We start from the raw sequence: 23,088 nt of genomic DNA, 5'->3' as shown, positions 1-23,088 counted from the left end.
AATTAAGATACAATCTCTAGTAAGTCGTTATTGCATCTTAGTTATACAGGAGTTTCTTAAACAAGTTTTCCATTTGCTAAAAAGTGACATCCTGTGTAAGATTTATGTGTAATGAAAAATATAAGTTCATAAGTATATAATGAAATATTTGAACAAAAATATATAGGAGTGTGTGAACTAGGATTTGTATAAGAAAAATACACAAAAGTGGATAATGCAGTAACTATTATTTACATAAATCAAAGAATTTCTTACACATACTATTCAGAAACTACATAAGTCTAATCGGAGTTATATAAATAAAAAGATATTATAATTGTTATATTGCATTGTGATAAATTAAAAACTACAAAACTAATAAACTACATTTCTAATAATTAACTGTATTACATATACATGAAATATTTAAAACACAATTTTTGTGATATCCAAGCCTGTACTAAAGTGGTTATCTGTTCCGAAACATGAAAAATAAAGATGGACCTAAAATCTATTTGTTTATATACAAATGGTAACTTTACGTATTAAACGCGTTTAAGACGCGGGAAAACTATAATGGATTAAAACACAATAACTATTTTATCTGAGGCTTACTACTAAAGTGTTTTAATTCAAGCGATATTCTAATAGGTTATAATTATAGTGCTACAAACTTAACTGGCCCGGTACAAATTGAACTACATCTCAAACGCGCCAACCATCAATGTCACAAGATACTTGTCAGAATGCAGGTTTTGTTGGGTGTCTCATTTTCTATACCTAAGTTATTTCACTTGCTGACAGAACTAAATGTTATAGTACCTCTTTAGTACCGGGCCGGATAAGTTCTTACTTAATACGTACGTATTACGTACGTATCACGTACGTAATTTAATACTTCACATGCAAAATAACAAATTATTCAGTACAACCCGCAAACACCTTGCAACGGTGAACACAGTAAAGCGAGACAAACGTATCTTTTTACTCAACTACGTGTATATCTATCTCATTCATTTAATCGGCGACGTTCTCTAGTGATCCAGGCGTCAACGTCGCGGCAAAGCTGCCATATGTTTGATGTGCGTGATCAAATTAAATGCTTAAATCTAGAATAAATATAGTTATCCCAGTTAGCAAATTAACGAAGCAAATTACCGTATCTTTCTGAGCCCAATATCTCCTTTTAAAACATTTGTTATCTCTTTTGTCTCAAATGACAGGGATGACGATATGTTTACGACAGAGATTTTGGACTTAGAAACCAACGGTAAATAAAGTATTTTATATAAAACAAAATTGAATTCGTGTCCTGAATCCTATCTTCTAATATTTACGTATATAAAATGCGTCTTAGCACATTAACATAGGTTAGAAAATAAATTAACCTTTTTATTCTTAACATAGTGTTTATAACATCAAATAAATCATCTTTAAAATCCACAATACACTTTTTTTTTAATAAAATCAAATATCTACGTGCAGAATATTAATAACATATCCAAATTTAATATTCTTTATTATTTCATTAAATAAATATTGTAAGTATATTGATAATGTACCACATTAAATCGACCTTCACTTTATTTCAGAAAAAAAGATACGCTTTTTTTTTAATTAACAAGAATAGTAGTAATTTATTTTTTCATAAAGTATTGTAACTAACACATTGTGCCAGTGATATTGGATGTCATTTTTTTTTTAAATACAGACACAAAATGTCTCCACAAAGTTCTCCCGCCCTGTTGTCAATACGTTATCTAATAAACGTTCTAAATTTAAACATACTAATTAATTTTATAGTATACTTGATATTTTAATTTTTTTTTAATTATCCAATAACAACATTTCTATCCAATGTATACCTAATTCTAATTTTTTTATAAATATCAACATTTAATCGTTTTTGTTACGTTAATACATTGGAAGAACACTATAAAAGCATTTAAGGCAATTTAAATGTTCGTTTTATTTTACGCAAAGTTTTTTTTTTGTGAGTTCCAACTACAAAAACATGTGCACCAAAATATATATAGTTGTCTCCATTTTTCTAAGGAAAATGAAAGAGATGCATATATATTTTGATACACATTCCAGTAATGACACGTTACAACTTTTTAACAACAGCTGGCAAAACTACCATACTACGGATAACAATTTAAAACGACTACTACTTACAATACAATAGAATTGAATTTCCATTTTTTTTATATAAACAATAAAAATTTTCAATTCATTCATTCCAGTAATTCCAATAAAAAATTTCTATTTTTCAAACAGTATAAAAACATATAGTTTCTCTGACTGGGTTTCTGAGATCAAAATCAAAAAGTGTTTTAAACGATGATTATGGTCTCAGAAACCCACGATTATTCAAAGAAATAAGAGACAAAAATATGTCTTTATACAAATAGTTAAACAGTGAAAATCTACGGAAAATTATATTAATTATGAATTTGGAACAAACTATAAGTACATTACTATTTATAAGTTACATTTTGTTTGCATTACTGTTTCCACTAGTATCACTTCTCTCTATTTTATGAGAGAGAGTGAAAGGGATAACTACATGTTTCATACAAATTATTATAGTGGATTTCTGAGGTTAATTTAAACAGTACAACAGTGTGGAGAGATTGTTTAATTGTGACATTTGGGGCTTTGTCTGTACTCTCAATTTACTATTACCTATAAAAATATCCAATTCTACCAAAATAATAAAATTAGTCTTTTTTTTTAATTTTCCAGAAAGTAGTTTATAATATTTGCTATTATATAAACCTGTATACTTTAAAAATTGTATCACGTTTTTTAATTAAAAAAATTGATATTAAAATAGTGAATTATTGTTCTTAGACGGTGTTAATTTAATATTAAAAATACTTAATACTTAAAATTACATTATAGACAATTAAAAAAAAACTTAATTAAAAGCTAAAAGCGAGGCAAAAAAACATTGCAAGATTCAACCAAGTCCGTACGCAGGCATTGACGATAAAAATTAACAGAGTCAAAATATTCACATTTTTAATTACTTAAATAATTAAATACTTATTTTAATTTTACTATGAGTAATTACTATATTAAGAGATTACATCAATTCAATGGATTTAGTACATATTTGTATGTAAATATTTTGATGTCATATGATTTTAGTTCAAATGTAGGTGTCCCCGTGATGACACGTGACGCATATAGCCATCTCTTACATTCCCTTTGAGGAAAAAGAGATAGCAATATAAGTCCATATAAGCAATTGCAGAGTAATTTATCGGTAACTTTATTCTATACTAACAAAGTCACACAAACATTTAGAATAATCGTTCTTAAAGCGACTTATAAATATAATATTACCAACAAACAAGCCATTTATTTTTAACAATTTTATAGCCTGAACAGAAATATTAAAAACTCAATTTTATAACGATTATTTACAGTTCTCATTCATTTTAAAAACGTCAATAGCCTAATGGTTAAGGGTACGGATTTCCGATCACGAGGTCGGGGGTTCGAATCCCACGATTCGACTATTATCGTAAACCACGTAGCACAAGCATAGAGTTTAGTTGGAATGGTTCAAGAAATATTAGTTAATTACCAAAAATTTTACTTCTAATATTTTACTAAACAAAATATTTAAATCGGCTAGTACTTTATTTTTATTTGTCACTAGCTGTCGCCCGCGACTTCATCTACGTGGGATTAAAACAAAAAAAAATATTAGCCTATGTCTTGCAGAATATGTTTTACACGTGTGCCAAAATTCATCAAAATCTGTTAAGCCGTCCTATAGATACCTTATAACATCCATCCATCCATCCAAACATCCTCAGTTCATAAAATCACCAATTTTTTTTGTATTTAATATTTCCATTCAGGCTATAAACAATTTATAAAATGTTACAGCATCGTTGTATACACATCGACTTACAATTGCATCAAACAATTAGTCAACAAACCTTAAATCATAAAGAAATTTAGACCCGCGTGTTTAAATGCTAAGACTTTAGTTTTTTTTTCATTTTAATAATTGTATAGATGTTAGACATCGAATTAAAGTAATTTTAAGTACTAAAATAAAAACAATCCTTTCTTAAAAATTGCATAGTGTCGTCACAGTTTTAAATGTGATTTTTGGTTCAAGTAGTGGTTTTATATTTAATTGGGAGATATACGTAAAATTAGTTTAATCTAATGAAGTTATTCTTATATTTTAAATAGCAATGCACTTATACGTGCCGTCTGCCAGAGCGCGCCGAGCCCGGGACATGTTGCAACGTGATTCTCCTTCCGTACTGGAAACAAAACATTAATAATAGTTTTAACAACAGTGGCAATTAAATAATGAGCTAATTTCGCTAAAATAGCGAAGCAACTTCTCCCTATAGTCATCGCGAAAAAATTGTTGCGTTGCTTACTGGAAATGGACAAAAGAGGGGACGTACAGAAAGAGGATATTCCCTTTACGTCCCTTCCCCTGCCAATTCTAATTCCCTTTCCCAACCACTCCCAATAAGTAAAAGGTCAAAAAAAAGGGGATTAGAATTTGGCTTCGAAGCAATTACAATTGTCAATCGAAACATGATAAAATTTCCATCTGACATAGTCTTAAATTTTAATTTTAGTCCAATTTATTATTATTTTACTGTCACTTAGGTTTTTCAGTATAAGATTTTAAAATTCTATGTAATATAGTAATAAAAGTATAGTAGTAAAATTGTCTATGCTCTGCAAACTCAGCTCTTAAAAGGCTATGGTCACCACGCTAGGGTTGAAATAGAAAACGATATAGCGTCGTACAATAAAATAACATCCACCTGATGCCTGTGTATATGTATGTGTGTGTGTGTGCGCGTGTGTGTGCGTGTTACCTGGAGTCTTGGGCGGAAGGTCAGGCGAGGTAGGCGCGGACGAGAGCGCGCACGGCGCCGCGGCACAGCGGGCAGGCCGACAGCGCAGCGCCGCATCCCGCACACGACACCAGGTGTCCGCACGGCAGGAACACCACGCTCACCTGCACGTATATACATAAATAACTATATATTCAGAAACAAGGCAAAAACTCCCCCTTCATCCGGCTCGAAGGACCAAACATTTACTATAACATAAGGTGGCAAACGACCGCTGCCCTCAAACATCTATTGCATATGCATTACCTCCATATAATCGACGGAGGAGCGGATATATAGCAAGAAAATATTTTTCTAGCCCATCTATCACCTCCTCCGTCAAATCAACTTCCTCTTCCCATGGGCTGATGGGCTCAATATACTATTTCTCCTATTGGATTGAAACTTAAAACACATTTTAAATCGTAACATTTTCGTCAAAGAAAAATAATCAAAATTTCCATTCTTGGAGCCTCTTAGCAGCTTAGTATCCATAAAAATTACTTTATTTTGAGGCTCTCGAAACTAATATTAAAATAATTATACAAAAACAACAACTACCTCACTATCCATACAGACTTTGCAGAGCCTGGCTTCTTTTAGCTGCCTGTTCTCTTCCTCTAGAGTCAATTCCTTCTTCTGCGGAGCGGGACTTGGTGCTCTCTTTTTATCACCACTATTTTTCCGATCTTTGCTGGAGCTGTAAGAGCGTGCGTGAGTTCTATCACCTCTGGTCTGTATCAGGGATCCTCTAGACGGTGTTATGTCTCTCCTTCTAGGAGGAGCTAGATTTCTAACCGCTGGTGTTGAAGATGCAGAACTGTCAGATTCAGATCGACTCTCTGATTCGTCTACTGGTCGCGGCGGTGCCATGAGTCTGTAATTATTATTTTAATGTAAAAACAACTGATTCTTTTTATTTATTAAACCACAAATCATACTTAATACTAATCTTAATAATATTATAAAAGCGAATGTTTAGTTGGATGGATGTTTGTTTGAAGGTATCTCCGGAACGGTTGAACGGATTTTGATAAAATTTGGCATACATATAAAACATATTCTGGTAGAACACATAGGCTACTAAGTTTTTTTTTAATTATACGCGGACAGAGTCGCGGGCAACAGCTAGTATTTAATACAAATAACTGACATAAACTTTGTACTGAAGAACTTTTGAATATTACCTAAATGTTTTTTTTTAATCAATCTTATTATCTTACCAATATTATAAATGTAAAAGTTTAGATGGATGGATGTTGCATGACAAGGTAGCTCCGGAACAGTTCAACGGAATTTGATGAAATTTGGCACATATGTAAAATATAGTCTGGAAGAATACATATGCTACTTTTTTAGTTTTTTCTTTAAATAATGAAGTAAGGAAAAAAATCATACCTAGTGCCAGAGGCAGGCACGAAATCGCTCAATGTCTCAGCCAGGATATCCCTCGCCAGGCGCTGGCTCTGCGGCGCCACACTCCACGACTCTTCGTTCAGCTGCTCATCCAGCACTGCGTCTATCAGAGCCTCCGATGAACTGAACGGCAGACCTGCACATAAACAAAGTTTTTTTTTACTCAGAACTGTTGTGTATTACTCGTAGAGCTTTCTAATGGCAAAAAAATTTTGAAATCCGTCCAGTAGTTTTTGAGTTTATATGTTTTATACAAAAAATAGGAAAGTACAAATCATTTCCTATTTATAAACTTAGTAATATTATAAATGCGAATGTTTGGATGTTTTTAGAATGTATCTGCAGAACGACTCAACGGATCTCGATGAAATTTGGCATAAGTGTAGAATTGTCTATAAGAACATTTAGCGGATGAAGTCGCGGCCGACAGCTAGTATTAGTATAAATATAGTAATGATAATGAAACATTTTAACAAGGTTTTCTTTGGTTTAATCGTTATTGTACAGACCAGTGGTGCGCAGTCTTCGTACGAGCGCGCGGCGCACGCGGGCCGCGTCCAGTCCCGCACCCAGCGCAGCCAGCGCTGTCCCGCTCTCCATACACGCGTCCACCTTACATCGTAATTACACGACTCATCATCATCATCATCATCATCCCACTATATGTCCTCACTGAGGGGCTCGGAGACTAACCTAAGGACTGACTAGGCATAGTCAACCACGCTGGGTCACAGCGGATTGGTTGACTTTGAATCTTTGAATTTCTTGGCAGATATGTAAAAATTGCATCATGAAATATCCTTCACCGTAAGAATCTTGTATAAATGTGTATATGTAAATCGAAAACACATGGTATTAATTTGAACACAGGACCGGCAGTTCACAAGTCAAATAACCCCTGAGCCATCGGCGGTCTTTATTACACGATTTAACTAGTATTATATTACAGAAAGAAAAAGGTTAAACTCTCACCTGACTGTCGGTGACTGAAAAATTAGAACCTGGATTACGTCGTCTTGTACTGAGACCACTGTCAGCTGACAACTGAAAATATTAACAAAGTAAAATTATAAGCAAAAAATAACTTAAGAAAAAAAATCGTATTTCATACACGTGATATATTTAGCCTATAACGAAAAACCAATTTTTAAAAATGTATGTATATCTTGGCCGTATTTGTTCATTGCAATAAAATATTATTCGCTGAATTTCTTGAATATACAAAAAAGGTGTTGCATACCTTGGGCAGCAAAAAGTATAGAAAAAGTCAATACTCACAGTGCGCTGCACGGCCATGCTGCGACATGATTCCACGAAGTCTTGACCCTTGACGAGCAACACGTAGCCGCAGTGCGGGAACCAGTGCGCGTGCTCCGTCCACGGAGCGTCACCAGCCTCCCACTTGCCCAGCCCGCCATCGCAGTAGAAACAGCGCACCTTTAAAATAAAATCTTAATTTTTAGTTTTTTTTTCATATCATAATGTGGCAAACTAGCGAGCGCCCATCTGAAATTGCTGAAATAGGGAAGCGACCATTGCCCATAAAGACATACGCAATTGGAGAAGTGTTGCCTACATTAAACAACGGAGGAGGACATGCACAGAAAGAAAATACTTTCCCGTCAACAATGCAACTTCACATCCGGAAAATATACTTCCACTTCCTATCGTTTCCTAGACTAAAATTAGGCTTCAAGGCAACGCCTGTCTTTTTTGTGGTGGTGGTAGTGCACCGGGGAACCTAACAATTCTAATATGTTAAAGCGGGCTCTACCAATATTACAGTAATGTATTATAAAATTGAAATAATCGAATACCTGATCATCCACTCCTGTATAATAAAATCCAGCCTCAGCCAATGCCTTGGGCACCTGCGCGCGGTTCGCCGGCCAGTGGTTGAATGTCTGCAGGCGAGAGGCGAGCGAAGCATAGGCGACGTGCCGCGCCCCGCCCCCCACCACGCCCAGTGACCGCCATGAACTGCCCGCGGCCACTACGCGTTCGTTCTGAGCCGCTCCAGAACTAAACACAATATCAAACTCCATTCTAAATTCTCTTAATGTGATAGGAAACCCCAACTGTCACCGTGTTAGACTTGATTACCTTTGCTTTAAGTATGCACTTATGCTATTTGGATTATAATTATATACGAGTCTGTGATGTCATCATATTATGGTTATTTACTAGATATTCAAGATAGGTAATCTTTCACCAGTATATAACAAGTCTTTTCTAACACAAATACATGTGAAGTTGTCTTTGTTTGTCATACTGAACACTATAATTAAAATGTTTGTACATATAATGTTTTTAAAACCTACTCTATAACTTATTAATTTAAAGTAGTTTGACTATAACAATTGACTCACGATTGAGGCTGATTATTATCAGTGTTGTCAGGCACGTCAGCGTCGACCCAGGACCGGGTCGGCACCATACCGTGGTTGTTGCGCTGCGCGGTCTCGAGAGATCGAGCATGCGCGCATCGGGGGAAGTACCTGTCAGGGGAAAACATAAAACCTTATCTCTACTAACGTATCAATTAAAGTTAATAATTAATGATGTAGGTACATTTATATGACACTCTTAAATAAGGCCATTGTGAAATACATATATAATAAAAGTATATATTTATGTAGCAATGCAAATTTTCGCAAAAACATTCAAAAAAAGAACGCAAGCAATTAAAAGATATAATTTTCTATAATAAAAGGAATAAAAACAATTATCACAAATGCTATATGCTAGAAGAAATAATAATGTACTAAAAAGTTCCAAAGCATCATATTTATGTATGAAAGTCAAATTGCCAGGCTAATTGGAAGTACTAAATGTATAAACCTTAGCAACTTACATCCTATGTACTTCAAGGGGCGGTCCCAATGAACCAAAGTTTCTAAATGGTGCAAGTTCACCTCCACACCAAGCACAACGAAGACGGCCCTCGCCCACATGATAGAAGCCGGCATTTACTAATGCCTCTTGAGATACTGAAGTGTCCTACAAGGAATAATTATAACTCTTAATTGATTACAAAGCTTGACTAACGTTCTGTGTACATTTTTAAATGACTCATTCCCCTAAACAAAGTAACATTCAATTGGGAATATTGGCAATCAAAAAGTCAAAAATAAGTTTGGAAATGCTTGACACATATTTATTTCTATACATTTTGACATATTTTGTTAATTCTACTTGTGAATTTTCCAATACTGTAATTGTAATTGTGGAATGTCAGCCATTCAGGAGGTGTGGATGGAACCTAGCGGTCCGTCTTGTTGTACCATGACAGAAACGGCAGCAGGAATTGTTCCAAACAATTATTAGGAACACTGTCTGTGGTAAAAGCAGTAAAAAATAAGAATGCATAGACAACATTCTACAAGGCCAAAGAATCAAGCCAATTTGTAAGATCTTGGTTGTTGACGATTCAAGACGCTATCAATTGTATGAGGCCAAATGGAAGGAGCCCTCCTCCATATTGCTTTGTGCCTTCTTAAAATAAAATTGTATTCTGTGTAGGCACTCGCACAAAGTCAAGAGCTGTAAAGATATCTAAAAACTATCATAGAAATACCAAAAACTTACGGTCCAATTAGTAAATGAAAGCAACCGAAGAATATCAGTTTTATACATATCATCCTGTTCAGTACGACCATAATCTTGAGAAGATTCATCATTATTTTGATCATTAGATGAAGATCTCGGTGGTGAATCTTCTAAGGGATCATCAAAATCTTCAGGGGAATCTTCGAAAGGCGTTATCGGGACGTTACCGGACAATCGCGGGTTTTTTGCAAATTGACAATTAGGATACATCAAACGATGTCGCGCCATTACTTGGTCTCCACAATTCCATTCTGCAAGTTTTCCACGGCAGCTAAAACATTGCACCTCAGTTCCTTGTCCCGTGTAAAAGAAACCCGCTTTCGCAATTCTTACAGGATTTATCACGGCACATGCAGGCCAGTTTGTAAAAGTATTTAATCTGTTAGTTTCAACATTCATTTTCACTATAACACAAATGGACGTATCATGAGGAAACTTAAGAGACTCTTATGAAGCAAAAAGAATAATAAATTTATTAAAATACAATTAGTAACATTGCTTTTTGTCTAGAAGAAGGTTTAAAGGTTTTTTACGTTTTAGTTTTAGAATTTTTAGATGAATCAATATTGTTGACTGACTTTGGTAATCTCAAATCTGACAGTTGACAGGAGAGGTCATGATCAAATACACACTGTAAATTCTGCGTCTAAACTCTCTGGTAATAGTACCAGAACAATGTGTAATATTGATGACTGCAGTCGAGCTCACGGTTCCTAAATATGGTCAGTGAACCGTTTATTAGATCCTCTCAATTTGCGTTTCAAGCTGCGAACGAGAGCCAGGAGCTGCCAATTTACTTATGGAGTCGCAGCTAAACGGTCCAACTCATGTTACTGTGAGCTGATTTTTTGAAACAGTTAAGAGCTAATTTACACACGTCTAGTTTTTATATGTTCTTTGATTTTCTAGTTTGATTCTTATCACAGAAAGTTTTATTCATAGTCTATGTTAATATTTTAAACGTCAAGCGCTTCAAGGTCAAACGACATCAAACGACAATCAACGTCAACTTTTAACGAGTCAAGTAAAATTAGAAACAGTACAGACTTAATTGAAATTGTTAAATTATAAATGTAATGTTTTGTTTTTATATATTCATTTTATATTTAATGTAATGTAATATTAAAAATTAAGGTTTAAAACAAAAGTAAAACATGATTTTCATTATTTTAACTTCTCTAATTTTTGTCCTGATAAGCGCTTTATTGGTAACCTTATATTTTGGATTAGATAAAAAAGTGGTTTATAGAAACTTAAGATTTAAACATGTGGTAATTACCGGGGGATCCAGTGGAATCGGGAAGGCAGTAGCTGAGGAGGCTGCTAAATTAGGAGCTCATGTGACTATTATAGGCCGAGATATTACGAAACTGGAAAGTTCCGTTAAAGATATTTCACTATGTAAATCTAATAATGATCAAAAAATTCAGTATACTGCCTTGGATATTACATCAGATTATTCGTCTATAGAAAAATGTCTATCATCTCTGGAAGTAGATATTGGTCCAATATTCATGCTTATCAACTGTGCCGGTATGTGTATTTGTGGTCAATTCGAAAGTATGAAGATCGAAGATATAAAGCAAATGATTGATCTTAATTATTTCGGCACTGCATATCCAACTAGATATGTCTTGAAAGGTATGAAAGAAAGGAATGAAGGAATTATTGTATTTGTATCTTCAGAGGCAGCATTATTGGGTAAGTTCAATTATTTATAATAGATAATATAATTTTAATTAGTTTATGCAAGCAATATTTATTTATATCTTCATTTCATGAAAGAGAATAATAAGGTTTAAAAAAAAACATTTATATTTTAATATTCCCCGTTCAACAATAATAATACAATAAATCAATTTTATTCTCATTTAAATGCTTCAAAAACATGATTTTTTTACTTCTCATTTGTTATAAATGCAATTTACTATAAAGTGGATTTGTGGTCAAGTACTGGTTTATTATATATATTATACATTTGTCAGTAGCGTTTTTCTTATACTTTATATAATTACAGGTATATATGGTTACAGTGCTTATAGTGCTGCTAAATGGGCCGTCCGAGGTCTAGCTGAGTCGGTTCTGATGGAGTTAGTTGGCACTGATGTAAGGTTGATGCTTGCATTTCCACCGGACACTGATACCCCTGGGTTTAAACAAGAAGAACTTACAAAGCCAAAAGAAACTAAGTTGATTTCAGGGTCTGGGGGACTGCAGTCTCCTCAATCAGTTGGAAAGAAAATGCTACTGGATGCTATGGTATGATAACTTATGTTAGAATTAAATTATATTTTCATAAGTTTGTCTATGGTAATAAAAAAAAGATTTATATTTTTGTATGTTATGAGTAAACTCAAAAACTACAAGGTCATTTCCAAGATTCTTCTGCTATTTGTAAGCTACATAATTATTGAGTAACATAACCTAATATTCTTAGTATATTTGAAAAAAATTTGCATGAACTAATTCAAAGGTAAAATCTAATCTTATATCTTTAAATGAGCAATTCTTGTGTATATATAATTGGAATCTCAGAATCGGCTCCAACGATTTTCATAAAATTTAGTATATAGGGGGTTTTGGAGGCGATAAATCGATCTAGCTAGGAATAATTTTTAGTAAATGTCATTTTATTCGTGTTTTATCGATAACCAACTTAAACATTTAAGTTTATGTTTTTTTCTATCGGTAAGATCGAAAAATATTATTCATATTTCATCATTTTATTAGTAATTCGTACTTAAATATAATTTCCAAAAAACAATTAAAAAAAAAAAAATAACGAGCAAAGCTCGGTCATCCAGATTTTAATTAATAAACTCAAAAACTACTAAACTGTTTTCAAAATTCTTTCACAATAGAACGCCAAATTTTCACATTGTACATTTTTTTTTCAGAATGGAAAAACATATTCAGTATTTGGTATGAGTGGACAATTATTGGCCACACTATATTGTAGTTCAATAGACAGTTTTGGACAAGTGTTTATGCAGATATTAACATCAGGTTTCTTGAGGGCTATAACTGTGCCAATAATAATATCATTCCATAAAATAGTCAGAGATGGCCTGAAAGACCGAATGAAGAGTGACAAGAAGACTGTAAAATAAATATTTATTTTTATGCATTTATGTTGGTTATAAGTAATGAATAAAATATGGGTTTTTCTTAAATTTAAATGTTATTTTATTATTTACCAATAACACTAAAATTGTAATTAATTGTTAAAAAATATATTTCATGTATAAATAGGTCTTTTATGGAATTCGTAAAATTATAATAGCTGTTGACCGCGACTACATCTGTGCAGAATTTAAACATAATCAGTATCCTGTGTTCTTCCAGACAATGTTCTATTTGTATGACAAATTTCATAGAGATCTGGTCAGCCGTTCTAGAGATAACTTCAAATATCCATCCATCCATCTAAACATTCGCATTTATAATATTTGGAAGAAGTAAGATTTTTTTTGAATAAATTTACAATTAATTAATTTAGATCACGACATAACGACATTCATGATATAACTGCCATTAAAATATTTATGTGAAAAAATTATTATTTTTAATATTTAAAACTTCATTTCTTTGATATTGCGCAAGTATTCTGTTGATAGTGTAACTTGAACCCTCGTCCAACGTAGCCCTCGTCAGACCTGAACCAAACCACTATAGGTCCGGCACTGATATCTAAAAAATACAACTTAGTATCAAAAATTACATATAACATCGTATATTTTTTTTAAACAGTCGGTCATATACCTGTGACTGGGGCATCTAAATAAAAATCTTGTACAATTGAACCATCGTTTAGGCGTTCCCCACAGAGCCTCACAGCGGATATTAGCAACCAGTCGCTTGGACAGTTAAATATCTCAACACCGGCTTGACGAGGTGGAATTAACGGCAGACCATCTATATAGAAAAAATGAAATTAAAAAAATCTTGGAAAGACATTAATTTTTTAAGGTTCCGTACCTCGTAAGGAAAAAAAACGGAACCTTTTTAGGATCACTTAGTTGTCCGTCCGTCTGTCTGTCAAGACCCTTTTTCTCAGGAACGCGTAAAGGTATCCAGTTGGAATTTATATCAAATACTCAAATCTGCTGTCCCTTGGTACTGTCAAAAAAATAAACTTCTAAACCAACGCAATCAAAAGATACAGCCGTTTACTTTGTGTACTTCCCGTGAACTTAGAATCTTGAAATTTGGCACGAAGCAACGCCGTATAGCACAGATAAAGGAAAAATTGCAAAAATCGTTTTGTTAATAAGTTCCCTAAACGGTTTGGACCCAAACTTTATGGTTAGTTATTATGATAAGTATATATAATACTGTATATTGTTTCAACTCTTATCATAATTACTTTGAAAATATTTCTGTGTATTTAAACATTAAGCTTTACTCACCGTTGTCATAATTAACTATTTGCATAGGATCTTCATTCGTATACGTGACGCTACACGATGATTTCTCACGCTTGATGCAAATCGCGTAATTTAAATTGTTCTAAAAGTAAATAAGTATACTGGTTATTTTATATTCTTCATGTGATTACCTCAATTTTTTGGTCCTTTTTTTTCATTTAGTAAAAGCAAATAAATGAAGAACTCACGAAATAAGTGGGGTTAAATATGTTTGCGACATCTGTAATGTTCCTGTAATTGAACGATTCTATGTAGCCGTACGGTTTATTAAAATATTGTAGGCATCCTGTTGGCGCGGCTAAGATGTCTGAGTTCTTTAGTTGTGTTACCTTGAACAACAAATATTTCTTTTAATTAAAATTTAAATAAAATTCTCTTGTCACAATGATACATACTATTTCAAAACGGTTTAACCGATTTTTATAAAATATTATATGCATATTAAGTAGCTACTATTTATTAATCGAAGACGGACGGAGTCGCGGGCGACAGCTAGTACGCTATATACATCGTAAAATCGTATACGGTGCCGTCGCAGACATGTCAAATTGGCAATCCCTTCAAAATTATATGGAAAACAAACAATACTCAGTACGCACCTTTATTGCAAACAATCGACTTTCTGCTGCAACTGTTTGAATTGTCAAACGTATAGGTCCTAGTGCGTCACCAACTTCTATGTATACTGAAACGTAATCACAATCCCTTTAGCAATACAGGGCATGCAGAAAATAATTTTGTCTAAGAGATTGTTGGTTTAAATTCATTCAGATTAGTTTTAATTGGATTCGAACCTCAGATGTCAGAAACTTAGATGTTATGTTTCGTTGTCTGTACTCGTATGTACTCGGAGTTCATTACATAATTAGAAACGACAGTAACAGCCCAATAAAAATAAAACTTTTTACAATGTGTAAAATATTTTCGTTGTAGAGCTCTGAAGTAACTAAGTATCATGTTAAGCACTTAACATTTGTAAACATAATTAATGCACATCTCGTTATTGTTTGTACAGTTTCAATTTACGGAAGTAAGCATTCAGGAAAAACATACATGTATTGTTATCTCAATGTTTTTATAAAGAACGAAAGAGATGACAATATGAATAGGTTTTGTGTTAGCTTTTGTCACGTTTTAACGCAATTAAATTCCGACCGGCCAGTGATTTTTGGTGGTTTTGACATAATTAATATCACATGTTTGTCACAGTATATTAAAAAATTATATTGGTACTTATAATGGGATATACTGAATAATTTAATTGAAATTAAATGTATTACTGTGTTGGCCAGTATTAATTCCGCAGAGAATTGGTATTACTTGGTTGGCATTCTGTCCCGAAATCACAAACTGGTCCTGGACGCACGTTCCTGAAGAAGGGAGCATGAGCTGTGGGATAAAAAAATTATTAAATTGAGTAATTCCCAAATTTCTCTTAATTTTTCTTATGATTACAAATCTATGACTGAAGCGTTTTAATGTAATTTTGGTATTTGGAAAATTCGAAACACGAAAGTTTTGCCTTGCAATGAAAAGATCATTAAAATTTTTCCTTATTATTATAAATTAATTATTTATTAAAGTTATTTCCAAAATTAAACGGTCAATTAATTTTATAGTTTGATTTCTTATAAGTTGCTAACTGCCATGTTCTAATTGAAAAGGTAAATATTATCGTGTATGAAATACCTCGAATTTGGCGAAATCTAAACGTATTTGTTTTATATCACTTGAGGTCTTATTTAGTATGAGAGCGCAAGCCAGACGATCGATACTCGGGGAAGGAAAGTCTGGATTTATAAGCCAACTCACGTCCGCAGATGTTTGGCCATGACACGAGAAGACAACTGAAAACCAAAAAGTCTTTAGTACCCATATTTCCACCGGGATTTACAACTTTGAACGTCATAGCCTAATATGTTGTTTTAGGCGATGTCATGTTTAACGATCACTTCTGTATTTACGAATAAGATGTAATATTAGTTTAGAATATTCTTTGTAAACCTGAATAGACTAATAGCTACTTAACAAAGAAGTAACATAGGCTATTGTCCTAAAAACTTAGCTGTACTTACTCACGCAACATGTTCCGTAACCATCAGCGCAAACACCCATTGAGGAACCCCCAGAACTTTGACATTCGTACTCATGAAGACACCTTCCTTCCAAACCACTAGTAGACGTACAAACTACATGTTCAAATTGAACAACTTCAAATACTTCCAGAAACCTACGTTTAACCTTTATATCGTCACTAAATTTCCTAACACGTTCATATGTTGGACGTTTTCTTGTAATATTTCGTTTAAGTGCACCAATATTTGCCAATTTCTTGTATTCTCGAATATTTTCATTATATAAGTAATGGTTTCCGTTAGATGTATCAGAGTTAGGTATCTCTTGAACCGATTGATTTGTAGGCAAATCGTACCATAATTTAAATTGACTTGGTGCCTTCAATTCTTTCGTTGCTGTTAAGATTGACACAGATTTATTTTTTGGCTGCCAGTTATTTTTAGTATAATTTCTTACTGTTTTTAAATCGTAACTTGTTCCTTGATCCAGTGGTTTGTATTTTGTTTTCTGTGTTATACTCGCTGCGTACCACTGATCTCCATTAATAAGATTACTTATTAAAAATAAAGCAATTATTCCCTTAAAGTACATTTTTATGATACTGATACGTGCACTGACTTAGCTTTACTGGACAGTTTGCTTTACTATTGTGGACAGGTTTATGAGGACAATGTATTCGATGTAATTAAATGACTAGAAACCGTTAAGCCTTATTCTTTTGCTCTACTTGCTCATCAGATTTCTACCTATTATTACAAACGATTATGTGTTCACTATATTTAATGTTTTTATTCATTCAATGCCTTGATAATTATCAAGCATTCTGACAGACAAATAAGCAGTTATTCTTTGGGATAAAACAAGCGAGCGGCCATCTGGAATCGCTAAAATAGCAAAGTGACCGTTGCCCGTAGACATACGTAATTGCATACGCGTTGCCTGCCTATCTTTAATCGATGGAGGAGAGGATGCGCAGAAAGAAAATATTTTCCCTTTCCATGCATTCTCTCATCCGGAAAGTTCACTTCCACTTCCCATCCTTTCCTTATAAGAAAAAGGGTGGGAAGGGAAAGAGGACTAAATTAGGCCTCCGAAACGCCTAGTTTTTTAAAAATGAAACTATTGAATTTAAATCGCTAAATGTTTTATAACAATCCGTGTACTTGATTCTTATCTTGACAAATAATATGTCTTAGAATTTAAAATGATTTATAATAGTTTAGTTGACGTGTTTAGGTCATAGAATGTGTTCTCGCTGGACGGCCCCACCTAAATTGAATATAATCGCATTATGCGACCTTAATAGCATACAAGATATTTATAATTTCTGTACTATCCGTAATATACTGTAAATTTAAATTATTAATAATTAATTTGCGGACCGATGTCTTAAAGACCACATCTACATTATATTTTAATTCAACAGGAACTAGAGATCTTTGTAGTCAGCACTACCCATAAATGTTTAACAATATTCATAGATGCATTGTCGGTTTCAGCTTCCAGCAGCCTGGGTGTGACTGCTACTTTCCTCCCTTTACTTACTATGTCTTTGATGGGGGGTTAATAGGGTTACGTCGGACTATGTAATTCACAGTATGCCTTATTACAACGCCTAACTATGCGCTATTTTATTAACCCAAACTTAAGTCAGATTAAATTAATATTAATCTGTCCTAGTAGGTATAAAATAATAATTCAATTCTTGTTAATACGTGAAATCCTTGATCACACCTGCAACAGTTATGCGAATACCTAACGCGATAGGGTACAATACATTCTGTAACACGCTACCGTCACATGCATGACCCTAAAGTAACATAGTGATACATATGTTGGTATACCCAGTTGCCTATAAAAGCTTTACTGTTTCTAATTGGAGACATATCGCTCACGGACTTTCAAGCGTAACTAAATATGATGATTAAGGTAAGCAAAATGCACTATAAATTTCTCTGCCTAAGTTGCATCCCACAAAGTAGGACAAACATAATGTATTATAAACATTAATATTTTTTAATCAGTTTAATTTAAATAAATATGCTGTAGAATTCAAAATGTTCCGACTTTAGTTATTTAAAATCTATCGCTTTGAGCTTCATAATGGTCGAAGAAATCTCAAGTCTCATCGAATTTTTATACTGAAGTCTCTTGTACTTTGTCTCTTCATTTTAAGATGAATATATTCTTAACGGCTATTTCAAAGTGCTATGAAATAGTAGTCAATTAGTGACTGTTCCTTTTAGATTTGATATTGCATATGGATGTTTAAAAACTTATAACTTGTGACTGGAATGATAACATAAAATGTTGTACTTTTTGCATTTAATTGTGTACTTTTCTTGCCTATTTTATCTGGTGTATATGTACAATAAATGTGTTACTATTTCTCAATTAAATACGGTTTTCATATTACCTTTAACTTCAGAAGCAAATTCGTCACGCCTTGGCAATAAATATCGAATAAAATGATAAATCATGCACACGTAAAGATAAAAAACATTTATGTTTCTTGGCCATTTAATTTGAAAAGAAAAATTTCAAGTTCGATTTAAGATAGAAATAAAAATACTTAAATTAAATAAAAAAATTAAAGACTTTACCCACAGAGGCTTTTCTGTTAACTATTTCAGCATTATTTCTTCTTATACTTTCATACTTTACAGTATACAAAATGTTATACACATTAGATCGACCTATTGTTAATACACTATTCTAATATAACTTGCTTTTTTATTTGTAGTTATTGATTGTGGTGTGCGCCGTCGCTGCGGCCAATGCAGGAGGGTTGCTTTCCCCTGTAGGGGTATACGGTGGTCACTACGGAGCCATCAATGCGTGGAATCCTTACAGCTCATACCCCGCCCAGCCGGCAATTGCGTCACAACATTCTAATATATACAGGTCACCCTTAAACCTGGGCCAGGTATGAATTACATTTAAATATAACAAATAAGTACAATTCATTAAGCGACTAGAATCAGAAAACAGTATATCTTATTATAATTTAACTCACAGGAAGAGATTAGTATATGTCATTTGTTTTGTAAAAAAAAACTTCTACTCCTGTAGCTTCGAATTCGGCGACTATATTTTAAGTAGTCAAAGTCGTCGTCTTTTCTTGAGTGTCATTGGGACTTTATACATACAGGATTTTTTTGGTTTCTAAATGAAGCATTGACTAATTACATATTATATAAGGTTAACGCATCTCATTTAGCGTTGGCGGCACAGACTAATTTCAGTGTGAGCGAGTTCTAGGCGATTGTTTGTTAGGTGTTCTTCCCGGTGGCCACATACTGCGAGTCAGGGCGAGTAGCCATTAATTATTACATTTCAGGTATCAACGTTCTCGAAAGCAGTTGACACTCCATTCTCAAGTGTTCGCAAGTCAGATGTAAGAATAAGCAATCCTGGAGTAGCAATTGCGCCGGCTTACCAGGGCATCGCGGCACCTCTCGTGACACACTACGGCGTCGCAGCACCTTTGGCTGCTCCTGTAGCTAAAGTTAGTAATTTGTTATAACAGCTTTGTTACTGTATTATTGTATAAATTTTGTATAAATTGGTACCTTTTACTATCGACTAGCAAAGTCGATATTAAAAGGTACCAATAAGCTCCTAATTTTCTCAAAGTCAGTTCCCTAAGCAAGAACATTTGTCAAATATTGTAATTTTTAGGGCTTTGGCATAACACGGCAGATCATTTCGATTAAATCATCGTATTCTTTCAATTAATAATTACGTAGGCATAATAATTTTTAACAATAAAATTTGTTTAACACAGGTAGCTGGGGGACTTCTGGGTGTAGCTTACTCCGCGGCTCCAGCAGTTTCCCACATGAGTTACACAAATGGCCTTGGCCTTGCCTACTCCTGGTAAAAAGTACATTAAATACTATGTAAATTTAATGGATATTGTAATCGTAAGACCTTAATGATTCCTCTTTATTTATTACCTAATAGTTGTTAGCATTTATAGTTAAAAATATTGTTTTCTCTAATATAAAGATTTGTTTAATAATTTCGAAGTTTTATTTCTTCATTATTACCGCTATGGAATAGCGTGGATTTATTCTATTAAGTTTGCCGAATTCCAAGATGTAAAGAACTTAAATCCATTCTGTTCCAATTTAAATTAAAACTTCTTATTCTGTATACAGAAAGTTATCAGTTTCATTATATGATTCTTTACTTTTAAGACATGAACTAATATCGGACCGATAAGAAGTTAGAGTTACAAGTTATACACATGTTATACTAGTGCGGCAAATTGACACGGTGTGAGTGGCGCAGCTATCGCGGTTTGGTTAAGTCTTAGGTCTATCAGAAAATCGGTACATCCATAGTTTTAAAAAAAAATTTACATTTTATAATTTTGACCGTGTTTACGTGAAAAATAAAGATTTGAAATCCTTTGGTTGAATGTATAAGCCTGTTTTAGTAGACTTATTTTGGCTGCCTGTACAAAGTTTTTTACCTTACAGTGAAATTAAAATATCCAATTGTGACAGGTTTTATTGCCAAATGTCAGTGTCATTGAATTTTCAATTGTCAATGAGTCGGTGTGTCGGTGATGTTTCTCTCTTTTTATAAACCTGATTTCGTATTTTTGTCCTTGTCTTATTGTAACTATATATTTTGTAAATTTTAACAAAATCATTCATCCATGAGAATTACCTGAAACTAATTTGTCTGTGATGAAAAACCTTAAATTTTTTGTTAAATCGTGTCAATAAGATAGAAGAATTAATTGTCGACGCTGGGTCTATTCATATGTTTAATCGGGATTCGAGTTGTTTACTTTAAGATATCAAATTGAGTATATAGTGTGTATTTTCCTGTGATTTCTGAAGCAGTAGTTAGTTTTATTACAATGTCTGACAGTGGCGATAGTGATATTACTTGGATATTTTACAAGGATCGCCCAGAATGGAGCGATGTTACGCCAGTCCCAGAAAACGATGGTTCCAAACCTGTGGTTGTAATAGCACATTCTGAGAAATGTAAGTTTATTAGTTGATTGCATTTGTTCATCTTTGTAGCTTAAAATCAGGTCATTGTAAACAAATTAAATAACAAAGAGGAAACGGATAAATTTTAACCACTGGTAAAAAAAAGTTTCTTGTGGTAGTGTTTTTTAGATTCATAAATATTTTAAAATTCATGTTTATTATCTGTTTAATTCCAGTTGAAGATGTGTATGACTATTTCCGAGCCATTTTGCAAACAAATGAAAAGTCTGAACGCGCTCTACATTTGACTAAAGATGCTGTAGAATTAAACCCAGCAAATTATACCGTCTGGCAATACAGGTACATTTACCAAATTTAAAGTTTTGCTTATATAGTTTTTTCAATTTTGCTTTTCTACTAAATATTATAATGAAGTATATTTTTTACACTATAATTTTTACATTACAGAAGGGATTTGCTCCAAGCATTAGGTACTGATCTAAGATCTGAACTAGATTATGTTGAAGCTGTTATAAAACAATCACCTAAAAATTATCAAGTAAGTATACAGCTACATTTTTTTTGTTTACCTAAGTCTTTTTTTTAGATATTTGTCCTTGTTTATATGTGCTACTAACCTAAAATAACCTTAAAGCAATAATCCAGTTATGTATTTTATTTTGGTTCATAATATTAATTTCAATTGTATTTTTCAGGTATGGCATCACCGGAGAGTATTGGTAGAATGGCTACAAGATTCCAATTTGGAGTTGGAATTAACTCATGATGCATTATTACAAGATCCTAAAAATTATCATGCATGGCAACACCGACAATGGGCAATTAAGACTTTTGGGTATGTTTCATTTTAAATATATTTATATTATACCAGCTGTCGCTTGCAACTCCGCCAGCGGGAAATTAAAAAGATACTTAATGAGCCTATGTGTTTATCCATACTAAGTTCTACATCTATGCTAAATATCAGCAACATCAATGCAACCATCCCAGAGATACCATCTTACAAACATCCATACAACCAAATATTCTCATTTATAATATTAGTAAGATTACATCTTGTCTAGTTTTGCATTACACCAAAATATTATGTTCTCAAACATTACAGGTTATTTGAGAAAGAAATGGAGTTTGTTGACAACCTTATTACTGATGACGTCCGCAACAATTCAGCATGGAATCAACGCTATTTTGTTATGAACAACCACCTTGGCTGGTCAGATATGAATGTGCAGAAAGAAATTTGTTATACATTAGAAAAGCTTAAGTTCGTGAAAAACAATGAAAGTGCATGGAATTACTTACGAGGTGTTTTACTGCACGATTCAAAAGGATTAAGTGGTAATACTGAAGTAACATCATTTTGTGAAGAATTGTACTCAAACAAGTGTCGCTCACCATACTTAATGGCATTTTTGATAGATATATGTGACGAAGCAATTAAAAAAGGAGAAATAAACTCATCATATAATGCTGAAAAGGCATTAGATCTTTGTCACGCATTAGCAACTAAGTACGACAAAATCAGATGCAAATATTGGAATTTTATAGCAGAAAAGTTTCAGAAATATCAATCTAATCAAGATTAAATTGTATCAAATGAATATTGGGGGATATGTTATTTATGATTTGTAAAATTGTTTTTTCTTTGTCATAATAAATAATTTCAAATTAATTTATTCTTTAAAATGCTTAGTTGTATATTATAAATAAAACTTT

General features: G+C 33.1%; 5 protein-coding genes across 5 annotated transcripts; 3 read left to right on the top strand and 2 right to left on the bottom strand.

Moving 5' to 3' along the window:
• Positions 1–3,821: 3,821 nt before the first annotated feature.
• Positions 3,822–10,480, bottom strand: Diap2 (Death-associated inhibitor of apoptosis 2). Its single transcript, XM_013317843.1, has 11 exons — positions 9,873–10,480; positions 9,139–9,284; positions 8,654–8,782; positions 8,102–8,306; positions 7,563–7,721; positions 7,257–7,328; positions 6,794–6,896; positions 6,267–6,420; positions 5,430–5,745; positions 4,851–4,993; positions 3,822–4,274 (listed from the first exon to the last, which is right to left on the bottom strand). The coding sequence occupies exons 1-10, from the start codon at positions 10,290–10,292 to the stop codon at positions 4,871–4,873; spliced, it is 1,827 nt and encodes a 608-aa protein (XP_013173297.1). The 5' UTR covers positions 10,293–10,480; the 3' UTR covers positions 3,822–4,274; positions 4,851–4,870.
• Positions 10,481–10,896: 416 nt separating this feature from the next.
• Positions 10,897–13,049, top strand: Kdsr (3-ketodihydrosphingosine reductase). Its single transcript, XM_013317770.1, has 3 exons — positions 10,897–11,594; positions 11,911–12,152; positions 12,791–13,049. Exons 1-3 carry the CDS (start codon positions 11,048–11,050, stop codon positions 13,001–13,003), a joined length of 1,002 nt encoding a protein of 333 aa, XP_013173224.1. The 5' UTR covers positions 10,897–11,047; the 3' UTR covers positions 13,004–13,049.
• A 372-nt stretch (positions 13,050–13,421) lies between these two features.
• LOC106121855 (uncharacterized) lies at positions 13,422–16,435 on the bottom strand. Its single transcript, XM_013317683.1, has 7 exons — positions 16,400–16,435; positions 15,601–15,709; positions 14,920–15,005; positions 14,509–14,649; positions 14,303–14,402; positions 13,656–13,808; positions 13,422–13,583 (listed from the first exon to the last, which is right to left on the bottom strand). The coding sequence occupies exons 1-7, from the start codon at positions 16,433–16,435 to the stop codon at positions 13,474–13,476; spliced, it is 735 nt and encodes a 244-aa protein (XP_013173137.1). The 3' UTR covers positions 13,422–13,473.
• Positions 16,436–18,290: 1,855 nt separating this feature from the next.
• On the top strand, positions 18,291–20,321 carry CPF (cuticular protein 44-aa motif). The gene is made up of 4 exons (XM_013317889.1): positions 18,291–18,325; positions 19,140–19,322; positions 19,737–19,904; positions 20,184–20,321. Exons 1-4 carry the CDS (start codon positions 18,314–18,316, stop codon positions 20,277–20,279), a joined length of 459 nt encoding a protein of 152 aa, XP_013173343.1. The 5' UTR covers positions 18,291–18,313; the 3' UTR covers positions 20,280–20,321.
• A 639-nt stretch (positions 20,322–20,960) lies between these two features.
• On the top strand, positions 20,961–23,044 carry Fnta (farnesyl transferase alpha). Its single transcript, XM_013317753.1, has 5 exons — positions 20,961–21,402; positions 21,588–21,711; positions 21,820–21,910; positions 22,068–22,207; positions 22,478–23,044. Exons 1-5 carry the CDS (start codon positions 21,273–21,275, stop codon positions 22,956–22,958), a joined length of 966 nt encoding a protein of 321 aa, XP_013173207.1. The 5' UTR covers positions 20,961–21,272; the 3' UTR covers positions 22,959–23,044.
• Positions 23,045–23,088: the final 44 nt, after the last annotated feature.

Source organism: Papilio xuthus, unplaced genomic scaffold (assembly GCF_000836235.2).
Source record: "Papilio xuthus unplaced genomic scaffold, Pxut_1.1 DF826933.1, whole genome shotgun sequence".
NCBI lineage: Eukaryota > Metazoa > Arthropoda > Insecta > Lepidoptera > Papilionidae > Papilio > Papilio xuthus.
Note: the sequence above shows the minus strand (reverse complement) of the source record. Positions and strands in the feature narration are given on the sequence as shown.

Excerpts from the sequence above, each read along its gene's own strand:
- Diap2 (XM_013317843.1), bottom strand. The coding sequence starts at position 10,292 with ATGAATGTTGAAACTAACAGATTAAATACTTTTACAAACTGGCCTGCA. Across the intron at positions 8,307-8,653 it reads GATAATAATCAGCCTCAATC|TTCTGGAGCGGCTCAGAACG; the intron begins GTGAGTCAATTG and ends TATTGTGTTTAG. Across the intron at positions 6,421-6,793 it reads ACGAAGACTGCGCACCACTG|GTCTGCCGTTCAGTTCATCG; the intron begins GTCTGTACAATA and ends GTTTATGTGCAG.
- Kdsr (XM_013317770.1), top strand. The coding sequence starts at position 11,048 with ATGATTTTCATTATTTTAACTTCTCTAATTTTTGTCCTGATAAGCGCT. Across the intron at positions 11,595-11,910 it reads TTCAGAGGCAGCATTATTGG|GTATATATGGTTACAGTGCT; the intron begins GTAAGTTCAATT and ends ATATAATTACAG. Across the intron at positions 12,153-12,790 it reads AAATGCTACTGGATGCTATG|AATGGAAAAACATATTCAGT; the intron begins GTATGATAACTT and ends TTTTTTTTTCAG.
- LOC106121855 (XM_013317683.1), bottom strand. The coding sequence starts at position 16,435 with ATGGGTGTTTGCGCTGATGGTTACGGAACATGTTGC. Across the intron at positions 14,650-14,919 it reads GTCGATTGTTTGCAATAAAG|GTAACACAACTAAAGAACTC; the intron begins GTGCGTACTGAG and ends TTGTTGTTCAAG. Across the intron at positions 13,809-14,302 it reads AATAGTTAATTATGACAACG|ATGGTCTGCCGTTAATTCCA; the intron begins GTGAGTAAAGCT and ends TTTTCTATATAG.
- CPF (XM_013317889.1), top strand. Across the intron at positions 19,323-19,736 it reads CACCCTTAAACCTGGGCCAG|GTATCAACGTTCTCGAAAGC; the intron begins GTATGAATTACA and ends ATTACATTTCAG. Across the intron at positions 19,905-20,183 it reads TGGCTGCTCCTGTAGCTAAA|GTAGCTGGGGGACTTCTGGG; the intron begins GTTAGTAATTTG and ends TGTTTAACACAG.
- Fnta (XM_013317753.1), top strand. The coding sequence starts at position 21,273 with ATGTCTGACAGTGGCGATAGTGATATTACTTGGATATTTTACAAGGAT. Across the intron at positions 21,403-21,587 it reads AATAGCACATTCTGAGAAAT|TTGAAGATGTGTATGACTAT; the intron begins GTAAGTTTATTA and ends GTTTAATTCCAG. Across the intron at positions 21,911-22,067 it reads AATCACCTAAAAATTATCAA|GTATGGCATCACCGGAGAGT; the intron begins GTAAGTATACAG and ends TGTATTTTTCAG.